This window comes from Terrapene carolina, unplaced genomic scaffold (genome assembly GCF_002925995.2).
Source record: "Terrapene carolina triunguis isolate 2854851 unplaced genomic scaffold, T_m_triunguis-2.0 Scaffold95, whole genome shotgun sequence".
In the NCBI taxonomy this organism is placed as follows: Eukaryota; Metazoa; Chordata; order Testudines; family Emydidae; genus Terrapene; species Terrapene triunguis.
In genome coordinates, this window is record NW_020664446.1 from 1,943,373 (window position 1) to 1,958,230 (window position 14,858).

Here is a 14,858-nt window from a genome sequence, read left to right on the forward strand (position 1 = left end):
CCCGGGGCAGTGTGGCTGTGTGTGGGGCTGCCCCCGGTCCCGCTGGCACCCTGCCCTGCCCCTGCACGTACCGTCCCGGGGAAGGGTGGCTGTGTGTGGGGCTGCCCCTGGTCCCGCTGGCACCCTGCCCTGCTCCTGCACGTACCGTCCCGGGGAAGGGTGGCTGTGTGCGGGGCTGCCCCTGGTCCTGCTGGTGCCCTGCCCTTTTGCGCTCTCTGGGCAGGGCTCTCTGGCCTCCGCCAGCCCCTGCACCTGCCCACGGGTCCCTGGAATCAGCCTGAGCCGGCCCCTGGAGACGCGGCGTGGGGGCCTTGCTGGTTTCACTTCCTCCCGGAGTTCCTTCCCCCATGTCCGAGCCACACGGGGATGTGGTATTGGGCTGACCTGAGGCGGGACAACCAGAACCCCTCGGCTGGCCACGGGCCCGGAATAGCCCAACACCGGCGGCTCAGGCCGGCCCTGCCCCCTTTCCCCTGCCTGGGGTGAGGAGCCGGCGGGGCCGGGCCACCCCGGGGATCCCTAGGGCCGGTCTCCCCTCCCCTCTAGGCACCCATGAGGGCGCCAGCTGCGACTGGCACTCGGCCGTCCTCGCTGCCCCAGTGGGCCTGGCAGGTGCTGGTTCTGGCCCATGTGTGGGTGTGGGGGTTGATGCTGGGGCCCGGGGGGTGTCGGGGAGGCCAGGCCCTTCCCCTTCTGGCCCAGAGCTGCCCAGCTGGGTCCCTCCAGCCCAGCCCACCCTCCCTGAGAGCCTGGGGTACGTGCCCCCAGCCCGAGGCCCAGTTGGCGGGGCCCTGCCCTGCGCAGACCTGTTGCCAGCGCTGTGGGGCGGGAGGGGGGGGAGCGCGCTCATCCCCACTGACAGCCTTCCTCTCTCCCGCCAGGAGCGACGGGGAAGCCCTGGAGATGTAAGTACCTGCCCCAGCTCCCTCCACAGGGCCTGGGGGTGAGGGCGGCGCTGCCAGCAGCAGAGGGTCTGGGGAGGCGAGGGGCTGTGAGCGGGGGGGCGAGGGGCTGAGCAGCGGGGGGCTCGAGGGGGTGAGAGCGGGGAGGCTGGCGAATATCCCAGAGGGGCGCCCTGGGGTGTGGAGGGGCCGACTGGCAGGGGTGTTGGAGCCCCTTGCAACGGGAAGCAGGGGGCTTGTGGGGGTGGTGGGCTGGGCCCAGCGTGTGGGGGGCAGGGGGCCACCGAGCCCTGTGCACCTGAGGGCCCCAGGCGCCCCCGAGGCTCATGGGCACCGTTCACCGAGGAGGCTGCAGCGAGGGGCATGGCTGCAGGTGGAGGCTTCCCTGGCCACGTCTGTGCTGCATGGGCACCGTCCCAGCTCCCGTGCGGCAGGGCCCAGCACGCCAGGGGTGGGCGGAGAGGCCGTGCTCTGCTTGGCCCTGGTGAGGAATCTCGGGTGACGTCCCCGGGCATTGCAGCCTGTGGTGCCTGTCTCAGCCTTCGCCCGGGCCCAGCATTGGGGACATCCTGCCTTGGCCCCTCTGCTTTGGGGGGGGTGCTTTTCCCCGGGCGCTGGGATGTGCTGGGATGAGCCGGGTGCCGGGGTTATCTGGGCGCTGGGACGGACCCGGGCGCTGGGATGTGCCGGGTGCCGGGGTTATCTGGGCGCTGGGACGGACCCGGGCGCTGGGATGTGCCGGGTGCCGGGGTTATCTGGGTGCTGGGACAGACCCGGGCGCCGGGATGTGCCGAGATGAGTCGGGTGCTGGGGTTATCTGGGCGCTGGGACAGACCCGGGCGCCGGGATTATCTGGGTGCTGGGACGGACCCGGGCGCTGGGATGAGCCGGGTGCCGGGGTTATCTGGGTGCTGGGACGGACCCGGGCGCTGGGATGTGCCGAGATGAGTCGGGTGCTGGGGTTACCTGGCCGCTGGGACGGACCCGGGCGCTGGGATGTGCCGAGATGAGTCGGGTGCCGGGGTTACCTGGCCGCTGGGACGGACCCGGGCGCTGGGATGTGCCGAGATGAGTCGGGTGCTGGGGTTACCTGGCCGCTGGGGTGACCCGCCCCCTCTGCTTGGTTTTGCAGGTCTCCGTCTGCGATGCTGTTTAAAATCCCCCGGGTGGAGACGAGGAAGTAGCAGGCGCCCCACCTGCACCCAAACTGGCCCCGGCCTCGAGCCCCCGCGGGGGGGCTGCTGCTGAAGGGATCACGGGGCGGCCACCCACTGATCTGATTAGACACCTGGACTCCATGGGCCGAAGCAGCCAATCTGCCGTGCTGGCTCCACCAAGCCCCGCCTTCCCCCTCATTTGTTCAGCCAATCACAAGACTCCCCTGGGTGGGAGTCATCCTGCTTCCCGCCCCCACGGCTATGTCGTGGTACATAGACCCTGCACTGCACCGCAAATCCAGAGCCGATCGGCTGGGAGAGAAGGGGGGGAAGAACCCAGTAGCCCCTCCCCCTACAATCACCATGGGGGTGTGCTGGGGCATGGGAATCCCGCTATAGGGGCACGCCTCGTTGTGATGGAGCAGCTGGGCACTGTCCGGCCCCACAGCACCGAGGGGCTGGGCGCAGGGGGTGGAGGGGACGGGGTACCCAAGCTCGAAGCAGTGAGGGGGTGGTGTCAATACACCCCCATGCCAGAGGGGCCCTGCGTGTGCAGCCGTGTACGCCCAGGCTCGTGCGATGAGCCATTTCAGCCGCCCCACCCTTCACCCACCGTGTCACAGCCCTGGCCGGGAGGGGTCCTGTGTGGGGTGGGCGCCTGTCTGTGTCCCCAGGCGCCCGTGTCCCAGACAAGCAGGCCTCAGCGCCCCCTCTCCCTCCCCGTCCTGCCCCCAGAGCACAGTGGGTGCCAGCTCAAAGTGGGGCCACTGGAGGCAAGTGCAGAACGTCCCGGCAGCCGTCGCTGGGCCTGACATTAGCAGCCCCCGCTGTGCTCGGGGGGGCCCTGCTCTGCGGCTGGGGAGCAGAGCTCGCCCCGGGCCGGGTGCCCTGCGATGAGGGGATGGCCCTGCGCCCTCCTGCCTGCCCCTGGCTCTGTGCCATGCCCTGGTCGGCGTGGGGGCCACGCTGCACAGACGATGAGTATTTATTTTTGTACGAAGGGGAGTCGCTGGCGGCGCTGGCTGACACAGTGACGTGCTGTTGAACCAATAAAGTGTGTGTGCTGCAGACGGGCGCCGGGTGCTTCCCAATGGCCGAACAGAGAGAGCCTGGCAACGGGGGGCCCTGGAGCAGCGGGGGGGATGGGGGAGGGGTCTGGTGGGGGGGAAGCCCTTGAGCCCCCCCTTACGTTACAGGGGACACCCCAGCCCGTGCTGCTGAGCCCATCTACCCCAGCCCCCCTCACGGGCAGGGCCGCGGCCCTCGGTGCTGGGGCTCGGCGGGGGTGGGCAGCACAACGCATGCTGGAACGAGGCAGCTGGTGGGCCTGGCGCCGCGGCCGTGACCCCCACAGCGCGGGGAGCGGAGCTGCTGCCCCGGGGCCGTGAGCACCTGCAGCCTGGATGCCCAGGGGGGCTCAGGGCCCGGCGGGGCGGCTCGTGACAGCAGCCCAGGAACGCTCGCCTGGGGGCTGGATGGGAAACCCCAGGAAGGGGCCTGAATTCCCTCCCCTGCACGTGGCAGTATGACGGGGCAGCGGGCTCGGCTGAGGGGCAGGCCTGGCCAAAGTGAAGCCAGCCGGCCCCGTCTGGGCTGCAGGGGATGCTGTGTCCAGGGGTCACCCCCGGTTTCAGAACCACGGGATGGGGGTGAGGAATCTGTGCAGCCCAGCAGCCACCGCCCCACGTGGGCTCATGGGACCGTCCGGGACCAACCTGGCGGGTGACAAGCCCCACGCGTGTTCCCCGGCCGGGGCTGGTAGCGAGGAAGCTGCTGCTGGACTCTGGCTCCGGAGGGCACCCAAAGGCCATGCCCACAGCCAGGCTGAGGCCTGCGGGTGGCTCAGTTCCAGTTTGTAGTGTAGACACGGCTGCCCTGGGTCAGTGGCAGGGCGAGGCCTGGCCCAGAGCGTTGGAAGCAGGGTCCCTGGAGGGGGGGGGGGCACAGCTCGGGGCCAGCCCTTGCTGGGGCAATGGAGACACTGGTGTCTACCAACAACAGGCAGCCGCTGCCTTGCCTTGCTTGGGAAGCTGGTGCCTGGCTGCCTCCTGCCGGGGGGGCTGGGTCCCTTCTTTGGAGTGGCTCCCCCAGCCGCTTTCCCGCTCCCAGGCAGAGCTGGGCCGTGGCGCCGGGCGCAGAGGGTTGTGCCTGCGTTTAGCAGCGGTAACGCCGCCGTGGCCCCAAGCCAAGCGAGCGTTGGGACTCCCCCCCCCCCCCGGGGGGGGGGGGGGCCCCGGGGGGGGGGGGGGGGGGCCCCGGGGGGGGGGGGGGGTGGCAGATTCCGCTTTTGTTGGGGGAGGGTCCCACCGCAGTGGAGGAGGGACAAGCAGCTTGAAAAAGAGGAAAATGTGGTCGTGAAACCACAGCAACCGGCGGGCCCCAGAGCTGCCCTTCGCTTGCGCTCTGCCGGCCTCCAGTTCACGGGGCCTGGCCCGGGTCTGGCCCCGGGTGACTGACGCAGCAGGGGCTGACCGAGCAGGACCTGGCTGGGAGGACCCCCACTGCTGGAGTCATGGCTTGTTCTAGCCCGAGCTGTGGGGCCCACGTGTCCGAAGGCCCCGGCAACATTCCTCCCTCTCCGTAACCGCCGAGCGTGGCTCAGAAACAGCCCCTGGGAGGGCCAGGCGAAGGGCTGTGGCTGGGATGGGCGAGGCCTTAGTCCCAGTGGGGGGCAGGGCCAGTCGGTCTCTCTGGCACCCGTCCGTGCACCAGGGACCCCAAGCAAGTGGCTCTGGCTTCAGCAGGCCCAGGAGCAGCGTCTGGCCCATTGGACTCTCCCCCTGCAGGCAGGAATTCCCCAGCCCCACAGAGCCAAGGGGGCAGCCACCCTGGCTTGGAGGGGCCGGGCGAGGGGGCCCTTGGGGGATTCTCACTAATAGTGCCCAGCCCCAAAGCCGCCTTAGGGACAGCCCTGCCCAGCTTCGGGAGCTTCAGCCCCCCTGCTGAGCCTCCCCGGCCTGACGTGGGGGGCAGAGTGCTGCCCCCAGCCCCTGGGACGTGGAAACCCTATTGCAGCCCCTGGCAGCCTGCACGGGCCTCTCCCTGGCTGGGCTCTGGCGTGGTGGGATTGGCCAGGGTGCTGTGGGCCGGCCCAGCTCCGCCAGCGTTAGGGCGCGGGAGGCCAAAGCTGTAAGAGAAGGAGGCCCTTGGGGGCAGGTGCCAGGGAGAACTGGGTCCGCTGGGCTTTGGGCTGATAAGCTCCCTCCCTGCACCCGGCCTCCCTTCCTGCGCTGGGCATGACCCAGTAAGGGGCAGTGGGGAGAGGACCACGTCTCTGGGGTGTGGATCCCAGTGGCCGCCAGCCCCCCACCCCGCCACGCTGTTTTCTGCTGCGACCCGTCACTGCCCGGTAACCAGAGGTCGCCCGCCACAGCCAGCCTGCCCAGGGGAAATGCCACAGGCCCAGGCCTCCTCCCTGCCTGGCTCCAGGTAATGTAGACCCAGCAGCAGCAGAGGATGCTGATTAGCTCACAGGCCGCGTTACCCCGACTTCCCTTCCTGGAGTTTCAGCAGCAAACCCAAGCTCCACCTGTGTAGTGTTGGCAGGCCCGTCTCGCTTGCCCCATGCCCCGCTCTCGGCTTGCCTCACCCACCTGGACCCCCCCCACCCCTTCATCTGGCTGCAGTATTCTTCACTTCCTGTCCCAGACTGTTGTGTACCTTGTTAAACAGCTGCCCTGGGCCGCTTCAGAGGGGGCTGCATGTCAGCAATGGGCCAAGCAACGTGGGAGCCTTGGGATCAGAGAACTGCGTGAAGGACGTTGGTCTGTCTCCCTGCTGAGGGCGGGCGGAGAGCAAGGGCCCTTGGGCACAGCTCCAGCTAACCCCAGGCGGCTCCTCATGCGACTGCAGCTTGGGTTCGGTCCCAGAACCAGAGGGTGTCACAGGCGGTGCGGGAAGGAAGGTGGACACCAGCCAACAAGCAGGTTAAAGAACAGGGAGCAATGGTCTCAAGTTGCAGTGGGGGAGGTCTAGGGTGGATATTAGGAAACACTAGTTCACTAGGAGGGTGGTGAAGCGCTGGAATGCGTTACCTAGGGAGGTGGTGGAGTCTCCTTCCTTGGAGGTTTTTAAGGCCCGGCTTGACAAAGCCCTGGCTGGGATGATTTAGTTGGGGATTGGTCCTGCTTTGAGCAGGGGGTGACACTAGATAACTCCTGAGGTCCCTTCCAACCCTAATATTCTATGAAAGTCCCAACAGCTCTGCCCCAACTGAAGCCAGGCCAGTCTACGCCACCTGCACCCCCGTCCCCGCTGGCCCAGCCCACAACTGGGGCCAGAAGGCAATGCAGAGCTCTAGCTATTCACCCCTCCCCTCATGGGGGTGTTCTGGGCCCCCCCAAATCCAGATGGGCGAAGCTGTGCCCTACTATAGCTACAGCCCTGCAGGCCGGGAGCCTGGCCAGCTCAGATTGGCAGGGAATGGGGGTGGGGGTTGTTACCTTCCTATGCAGCCTGGAGCCCAGGTCACCAGTGAGCATCAACTGGGCATCCCATCGCCCAGTGCCCAGGGCAGGGGCCTCAGCTCCCCACGGTCTCTGCCGCCGACCCAGCAGTTTCCTGAGGACTGAAATGCTGGTGTGGGCTCAGGACAGGGGCATCTGGGTAAATGCGACAGCCCGTGCTAAACAGGGGGTCGGACCAGAGGAGCCGATGGTCCCTGCTGGCCTAAAGCTCTACAGGCCGGGGGCTGTGTTTCCGCTGAAACCCTAAACTGGGGCCAGCCCATCACCACTCCCTGGCGTGCACCCAAAGGCATTGCCTGACCGGCCTACTCAGGCCACTCAATTTTGTCCACTTACAATTCCCTCAGCTGTTTCCTTCACTTCCTGTCCTAAACAGCGGCTTAAGACCAGCCTCCCTCCCCCAGCTGCTGCACCCCACGGCCCCTGCAGAGCCCAGCGCGAGAGGGGCAGCCGGCTGCCGTGAGTCCTGGCCCCCGTGCTGAGCTGGGCCGCTGGGCACTGCTGCACAGCCCGTTGGAGCGCTGCGCCCGGCTCCCTGGAACAGAGCGAGGCAGCAGGGGCAGAACGTGCCCCACTTCCCCTCTCTGCCACAGAGCCAGGCAGCTGCCCACACGGCCTGCTGGGCTGCAGCGGGAACAAAGCTGCATTGATAACAAGCCAAGCAGATTGTTAACGGCATCAGCAGTTCCTCTTCCCCAGGCCCAGCGAGGCGTTTGCACACGGGTATGCCGCCCGCTACAGGGACTTTCCACAGCAGCACAGGCAGGAGGGGGCCGGCCGCTCTTCGCTGAAAAGCCCCCAGCCTCCTCCTTAGCCACGGCAGCAGCTGCCAGCCGAGCGAGCCTGCGCCCAAGGGCCCGCAGCCAGGGCAAGACAGGAGATGGACGGTCGCTCGTTAAACACCTTTTAATATTGCATATAGGACAACAGCCACTGGACAGTGGCATGCAACGCCAACAATTGCATGAAGACTCCTCCCTTGTGCAAACAGATCCGCCCAACTCAGCCTCAAACTCTTTTCTCTCGACTGAGAGAGACGTTTGACAGCGGCTGTTTAATGACACTCACTGGAAATCTAGCAGAGGAAGGGCCTGCTGGCCACCACGCAGCTGCAGCTGGTCCCAGGAGCAGCCCCTTCCCCGACCCCCCACCCCTTACCACAACAGCGTCACTCGTCCAGGGAGCAGCTGCATTCGCAGGCCCAGCAGCTGCCCGAGGTAGCAAAGCCCCTTCGTGCTCCAGGGACTGGGGCGTAAGGCACAGGAATAGGGGCAGAAGGGGCTAGGCAGGTACAGCTCCTCTCTGTTTTGGAAGTCACACAGCTGCCAGTCCCCGCACTGCCTCCTCAACCCCAGAGAGCCGTCTACACTACGGCTTGAGCCCTTGGTTTACTGTGGCGCCAGGCCAGCTCACCCATGGGATCAGGTAAGTCAAGGTGAAGGGCTCTGGTGTAGACAATCCCCAAAGCACCCACCTCCCACTCCTGATCTTTAACGCAGACGGGAACAGGGACCAGCAGGCAGAGGGGCTCCGCCCTACAGAGGGGCTCCGCTCTAGACCCCTGCACAGAGGGGGACGGGCAGTCACAAAGACACCTCCCCTCCCCATGACCTATAACTAGCCCCCTGCCAGCCCAACGCCTGAGCACAGCTGACTGCCTGCAGGGGCTGCCCCTTAGACCCGGCAACCCAAGGGAGCCCAGCACTGGAGTCTAGCTGATTGCATCCGACCAGCGCGACCTCCCGGCTCCGTCTGGGGCGGGGCTGGCTGCAGCGACCCCCACTCCCCAGTGGAAGGGAGAGGAGGCTCAGAGCCGACTCGATTTCTGGCTGTTGGGTGGCAGGAGCTCCGGGGGCTCTCCTCCCTGCCCTGCTAATTAGCAAGGCCCTGCTGGAAGGGAGGGGGCAGAGCCCAGAGGAAGGCACAGGAGAGCAGTGGGACAAGCGAGCCAGGAGAGGGAGCGGCTGATGCAGCACAGACTCTGCCCCCTGCCTGCCCTGACCCACTGCAGCTGGGCCCTGGGGGGTGGAGACTGGCTGAAGCACCATCCAGCGCCCTCCTTGTGCCTGCTGGTGTGACACATGCAGCCTTCAGGAAAGCTCCTCCCTGGCCAAGGGCTAGCGCCCGACAAGCTGCCAGCGGTTACCTGGGGTGCCCAGAGCGCGGACAGCGCCACCTGTGGGGATCTGGGCTGGAAGCGTTAGATCCAGCCAGCTCCCCATGCCTCCCTCCTCCAGAAACCAGCCGGCCGGCAGCCCCCAACTCACGCTGACCCACACAAACCCTTGTGCATGCTCCCAGCCTGTGCAGTCAGTCAGCAGGGCTGAGCGCGGCCGACCCCAGCTGGAGCGCGTGGGAGCCCCTGGGGCTCAGCACCCAGACAGCCGGGCCCCCTCTCCCCGTTTAAATAGGTGCGCGGCCACGCTCAGCTGCCGTTAAACCAAGCGCCGCCACAGGACCCTTCACATTTAAAACGAACCCTCGGGCAGTTTAGGTTTCTTTAAAATGTTTCCTCACACACTTAAAAAACAACCCCCTTGGGAGAAGCAAACCAGACGCGCTTCCCCCAGCCCAGCCTCAAACAGGGGCTGTGAGCGCGGCCGGGTCTCCAGTCACTCGCCCCTCCAGCCAGCCGTGCCCCGAGCCTACCAGCGTCTGGCGTCCGCCCAGGAGAGAAGGAACCCGGGCAGAAGCGGGACCAGATCCCAGAGCAGTTCCCCTGTACCCTCACTTAGCCGGCAGAGGAGAGGGGGGGCAGGCCGGGGAAGGGCCAGACAGCCCTGACACGGCACCTTTTGTTTCTCAGAAGGCTGAGATAAGGTTAGAGCCCAGGGCAAAGGCAGAAGGGCTGGGAACAGAAAAGGACAGGCCAGGTCTAAGTTTGCCTCCTGCGCGACAGACACACTAGGAAAGGGACAGCCAGGGCAAAGCTGCCGGCCCCAGGCCTGAGCCCGCGCAGGGCAGCGCTAGCTCGGTCGGTTTTAGGCCAGGCTGGGACGCAGACGGACCTCGCTCCTTTGCTGTGGTTTCATAAGGGGATCGGCCATTCCCCCACCCAGGGCAGCTGATCCCATGGGGGAGGGACAAACTAGCAGGGTGGTAAACAGACGGCTCAGGGACACCGCCATCCTTGGAGGCCCAGGCAGAGGTCCCAGGGACCGGCCAGTCCGGGGCTCAGGAGCAGAACACAGACCCAGTGGGGAGGTTTTAGAGACTGGGTCCAGGCCAGCAGTGCCCGCGTGAGCAGGTTCATCCCCCGTGATCCCGTGCCGCGAAGGGGTGTGCCTGCTCCTAAACAGCCTGGCCGTGGGCAAGTCACAGGACAAATGAAACGGGAATTTGGGTTAAGACTTTGTACTTTATCCCCCAGGCTTCATTTCTAGAGGGCGGGAAGCCAGCGTTTAGCTCAAAGGCCAGGAGAGGGGGCTCTCACGTGCAGTCAGTGCTCTCTCTCGCTCTCACACACCGCTCCTTCGCTGGGGAACTGCCTCAGCTGTAAACCCCCCCAGTCACCCCAGTGATCCTCCCCCAGGTCTAGCCTGGGCCGCCCCCCTCCCCCCGCTGACTCATGAACAGTGCGCTATCTCAGGAGGTTGTTTGAGGCAGGAAGGTGTAACTAGAGTTGGTCTCTGCCTTTGGAAGTGGGGGGAGGCTGGCGTTTGCTGCCCCTACCCCCGCTCGCTAGGTTTTCGCTCCCATTCTGTACACACGGCTTTTCATACAGCGTCGCTCAGGTTACAGCCTGGGAAAGGAGTCCTGCACGTTCCCGCCTGCTGCAGCATTTCTGGGGCTGCCTTGGGGCCAGCCCTGTGCTGTCTCGGCGGGGCAGGCGGTGGGAACGGAGGGCCCTGCAAGATGTCGGCATAGAGTTCGTCCTGAGTGCACTGGTGCTGTGCCACCTTGTGCAACAGCGGCTTCAGCAAGGCCAGGGTCAGCGGGGCCCCCCCGGCACAGAAGGGAGCAGGGTCGCCCTCCGAGCTGGGGAGGTGCTGCAGGACGATGCTGAGAATGTCCGAGACGGTCAGGTCTGCAGGGCACAGCTCCCACAGGGCGGCCAGGTACGGGTCCAGGTCCCTGTGCTGGGCGAACTGCGCCAGGAGGGTGGTGAAGATCTCCTTGTTGAGCAGCGGGCTGAGCTTGGAAAACTTCTCGGCCGCCTCCACCACCCGCTGCCACCGGCGGAGGCGGATGAGCAGCTGCACGGCTTGCAGGACAGCTTTGGGCCGCGCGCTGCCCAGCAGCAGCTCGATCTCCAGCTCGCGGTCGCTGGCCGTGCGGTGGCGCTGCCTGTCGAGAACGGCCAGTGCTCTCTTGTAGAGGGGCCCCCCGCCCTCGGGGCCCTCGTGGGTGCTGTACGTCCAGGAGGCCCCAACGTACTGCTGGGTCAGCTCCACAAAGCCGGGCAGCCACTTGGGTTTGAACCTGTGCAGGGAGCCGCAGATGAGCTCGAAGAGCGGGACCACCCCATTGAGGCCCATCTCCTCCTGCTGGGACCAGTTAGGGACTGGCCCCCCCAAGACCTTCTTCCAGAGGTCGGAGGTGGCCCTGGCCACCAAGAGCCCGTCTCCATTCTGCTGCAGCTGCAGGCTGCTCCGGATGGCTTTCCAGGAGGCCTTGGGGAAGGAATTGAAGACACTGTTCAGATAGGCCAGGTTCTCCCTGTCCAAGTCCAAGCGCAGGAGGCGGCTGACCTCCTGCTCCACCAGCTCCTCGCAGCACCTGTCGACTTCGCTCTCCGAAGCGCCCACGATGCAGGACTTGAGAAGCTCCAGGCTCAGGTAGCTCTGGAGATCCAGGCTCAGGGTGCTCACCAGTTTGGCGTAGGTCTCCGGGAGGCCCTTGGCTGCCCTCTCCTTACGGGGGAGGCTGTGCTGCAGGATGGAGGAGAGAGCAATGGGTGCCTGGAACATCTCCCCCTTCTTCAGCTTCTCCACCGTCAGCTGGGAGCTGCTGAGGCTCCGCCTTTGGTAGTACTTGCAGGCTTCCTCAAAGACCATCTCCACCAGGGTGGGCTCAGGCCTCCCGCCCTCCTCCGGGCTGGAGAAGCTGAAGCAATAGATACCGGTTGGGGTGAGGAGCTGGATCTCCTCCTCCCTGCTTGGGGACTCCAGGAAATGCACCTCTCTGGTGCTCAGGAGTTTTTTCTCAATCAGCCTCCCACTGGTCAAGTCAATGAGATACAAGACCCCCGCCAGCACACAGGTCAGGGTGCTGCCAAAGACCTTCAGCTGCACGGGGTCTCCTTGGGCCAGGCAGCTGCCCCCCAGATCACAGACGTGTCTCCAGGTCCCGTCTGGCTGAACCAGATGCACCGTGCCTTGTGTGCTGAGCATCAGGAGCCCCCCGCAGCTGGACAGGGCACAAGTATGAATGTCCAGAGGCGCCGCGGACAGCAGGAGACCCACGGACCCAAACACGAGCTTCTTGAAGTCACTGGAGTGCAGGACTTCACTGTGGACGAACCTGCCAGACGGGGCCACAATGGTGACTTTAGCCTCCCGGGGGCACCAGATGAGCAGGAACGTGGAGACGCTGGCAAAGGTGGCACCGGTGGGCACCAGGAAGACGTGCTGGGGTGAGGCCAGGACTTGGTACTGGGGGCTATTGTGCACCACTATCCTCATGGCGCCCAGGTGTGCCCCCTGCTCCCCCACCTCCAGAGCCCTGGTGCAGATGCAGTACCTGAAGGCCCCCCTGCCTGGGTCCAGGTGAGCGTCCGAGGGGGGCCTCTCCTCACACCAGACCAGGCTGCTTCCCTGGCTGCAGATGGAAACGATGCGAGCCCGGGCCCCATGGCACAGCTCCAGGGTCTGCTGCAGCTGCCAGCCCAGCGCTGGCACGAACCCCCAGACCTCTGTCCTGCCCTGCTCCCAGACGACGGCCAGCACCCAGGAGGTCAGCGCTGCGGGGCTCTGCAGGAAGAGCAGCCCCGTGATGGGGGGCTGGGGCGGCTGCCAGCTCCTCTCCAGGTCCCCTGCGCCGGTGCCCAGACGCTGGAAGGTGAGCACCTGCGGCTGGAGCACCGGCCGACCACGCAGGAGCAGCAGGAGGTGCTGCCCATCCGGGCTGGTTTGGACGTGGCGGGGTGCCTCGCCCGGCCCACGCTGGCTCAGCAGCTCCCGCAGGCGTCGCCCACTCACAAAGTCACTGAAGTCGGAGACCTGCCGCAGCGCCCCGGCTCGCTTCATCTCGGGGCGCCTGGCGCGGCCCCTGCCGGCATGAGGCGGGGCAGAGAGGGCCCTGGCTGCCAAGCTGTCACCACTGCCTGAGGGTCCTGAGACTCCCGTACACCCTGACTTCCTTGGGGGGCTCCCCAAACCCCCCCGTGCGCCCTGACTCCCCCACCCCCCCCGTGCCCCCTGCCCCCCCCGGGGGCTCCCCACACCCCCCAACTCCCCCAGGGGTTCCCCGTGCGCCCTGGCTCTCCAGGGGCTCCCCAAACCCCCCGTGCGCCCTGACTCCCTCGGGGGCTCCCCACGCCCCCTAACTCCCCCAGCCCCTCCCCCCGTGCACCCTGGCTCTCCAGGGGCTCCCCAGACCCTCCCACACCCCTTAGCTTCCCCCGGGGCTCCCCAGGCCCCCCGCACTGCGCGCCCCGGGTCCCCTACTCAGCCCCGCTGCGATCACGAGGCTTCCGGGCGGAGCCGCGTCCCCAGCCCGGCCGCTCCGGCCCTTTGACTTCCGTCCCGGCCCGATGAGGCTGGAGCCGGAGCGCGGCGGAGCGGCCGTAGGCGGGGTCCCGGCCCGGCCCCGCCCCGCGTTAAAGGGCTGCGGCCGGGCAGAGACGGGGCCTGGGCCGGCCTGGCTCCAGCGGGGCCTCTTCCCCCCACTCGTGTCGCGAGTTCGCGGGAGCTCAGCGGCGGGCGAGTCAATGGGGCGCCCGGCCGGGAGCCCAGGGCTGCACCCCGGGGGACAGGGCGGAGCAGGGAGAGAGGGACTCTCCCGGCCCGGAACAGCACCTCCCCTGGGACCCTGGCCTGGGTGGTGAGCGTGAGCGGGGCATGAAAAACACCCTCCCGGGAAGAGAGCTTGACAGGGTGGGAAGAATCCTTGACCTTAGCGGGGGGAGGAAGAGAAGGGGTCCGCACACAAGGGTATAAAATAACCACTGGGCTGCGTCTCTTCTCCCTGTCTCCGAACAGGCGAGCAAAGGGGGGATGTCTGGTTATGCTGGAAGGTGGCAAATTCGAACTGATAAAAGGAAATACTTCTCCACCCAACACATGCTTAAACGGTGGAACTCCCCGCCACAGTATGTCCTTGAGGTCAAGAACTTCTTAAGATTGGATGTGGGCTTGACCGTTGACGTGGAAATGTCCAGAGTTGATAGTTGATGCTGTGAAAGTTTTAGAGGAGAGGCAAACCCTCGTGCTTCAGGATTTAAACCATCTCGAATGAAGAGGGGTTGGGATGAGACCTTCACAGTGTGCCTATGGGGGGGGGGGGTTCCTGCACCTTCCTCTAAGAATCTGGTGCTGATCCCCATTACCAGAAACAGGATACTGGACGAGATGGACCCTGGGTCTGATCCAGTCCAGCAATTCCTACATTCGGACCAAGAAGGAGGATACGCTGGGGCATTTTGTTTTAAAGAGGAAGAATTTGTAGCACTTCTTGAGTCCCTTTTCTGTCACCCCTGGCTTGCAAAATTTGGGATGGTCACGAAATGGCTGCGTTGCTTTGGCATGTGCTCTCCTGCCCCCAGCACTTCTCACGGAAGGAGGAGACTGGCCTGACATTTCCACACAACCCACCCTGTGCAATTCAAGTCATGAATCAGCTGTGATCTCAGAGGAGGGAAGGGTGCTGGCGGGCAGCCAGTCTGCCAGGAGGGAAGGGGAAAGTTACTGTAAACCTGCTATTGAGTGGGAAGAAGGAATTCTGGAATCTCATCCCCTGAGCAATGAAGGAAGTGGTGGTGACCATACTTTTCTGACCTTACCTGAGGCCTCTGGCCCATAACTGTCCCCAAGGCGGCTTCTTTCCCTCATTCACTTCAGGTTTCTGCCCTCAGGCTGCTGATTTTTGTTTTTTAAATGATTGCTTAGTGCCCAGTATAGGTTATGGGGCGGGAGGGGGAAGGGGCACTCTTACTACTGCATCATGTTAACTGCATGGTTGGTTGCTACACACCTGCCTGGCTGCCTGGCTGCCTGTGTGAAGGTTTTCGGATGCAGTGCTGAGACTTGCACTGTACTGCAGTAGACGTGCTGAAAGATTGTGCGTTGGCGTGAGAAATGACAGAAATTCTGACTATGCCCCTGATCCTGCTACAGGGTCTGCACTGAGCCAGGACTCCTGGGCTCTGTCTCTGGGAGGGGAGTGGGGTTCAG

General features: G+C 65.4%; 2 protein-coding genes across 2 annotated transcripts in view; one reads left to right on the top strand and one right to left on the bottom strand.

The window, feature by feature from the left end:
- The window catches only part of LOC112125290 (prominin-1-A-like), a 7,247-nt gene extending 4,131 nt beyond the window's left edge, over positions 1–3,116 (top strand). The window contains exons 7-8 of the mRNA XM_026650994.2: positions 882–905; positions 2,035–3,116. Coding sequence (XP_026506779.1) covers positions 882–905; positions 2,035–2,086 — 76 coding nt within the window. The 3' untranslated portion in view covers positions 2,087–3,116. The remainder of the gene's footprint in view (positions 1–881; positions 906–2,034) is intronic.
- Positions 3,117–8,063: 4,947 nt separating this feature from the next.
- Positions 8,064–12,813, bottom strand: HPS6 (HPS6 biogenesis of lysosomal organelles complex 2 subunit 3). The gene has a single exon (XM_026651150.2). The coding sequence runs from the start codon at positions 12,711–12,713 to the stop codon at positions 10,242–10,244; it is 2,472 nt and encodes an 823-aa protein (XP_026506935.1). The 5' UTR covers positions 12,714–12,813; the 3' UTR covers positions 8,064–10,241.
- Between the last annotated feature and the right edge of the window lie 2,045 nt (positions 12,814–14,858).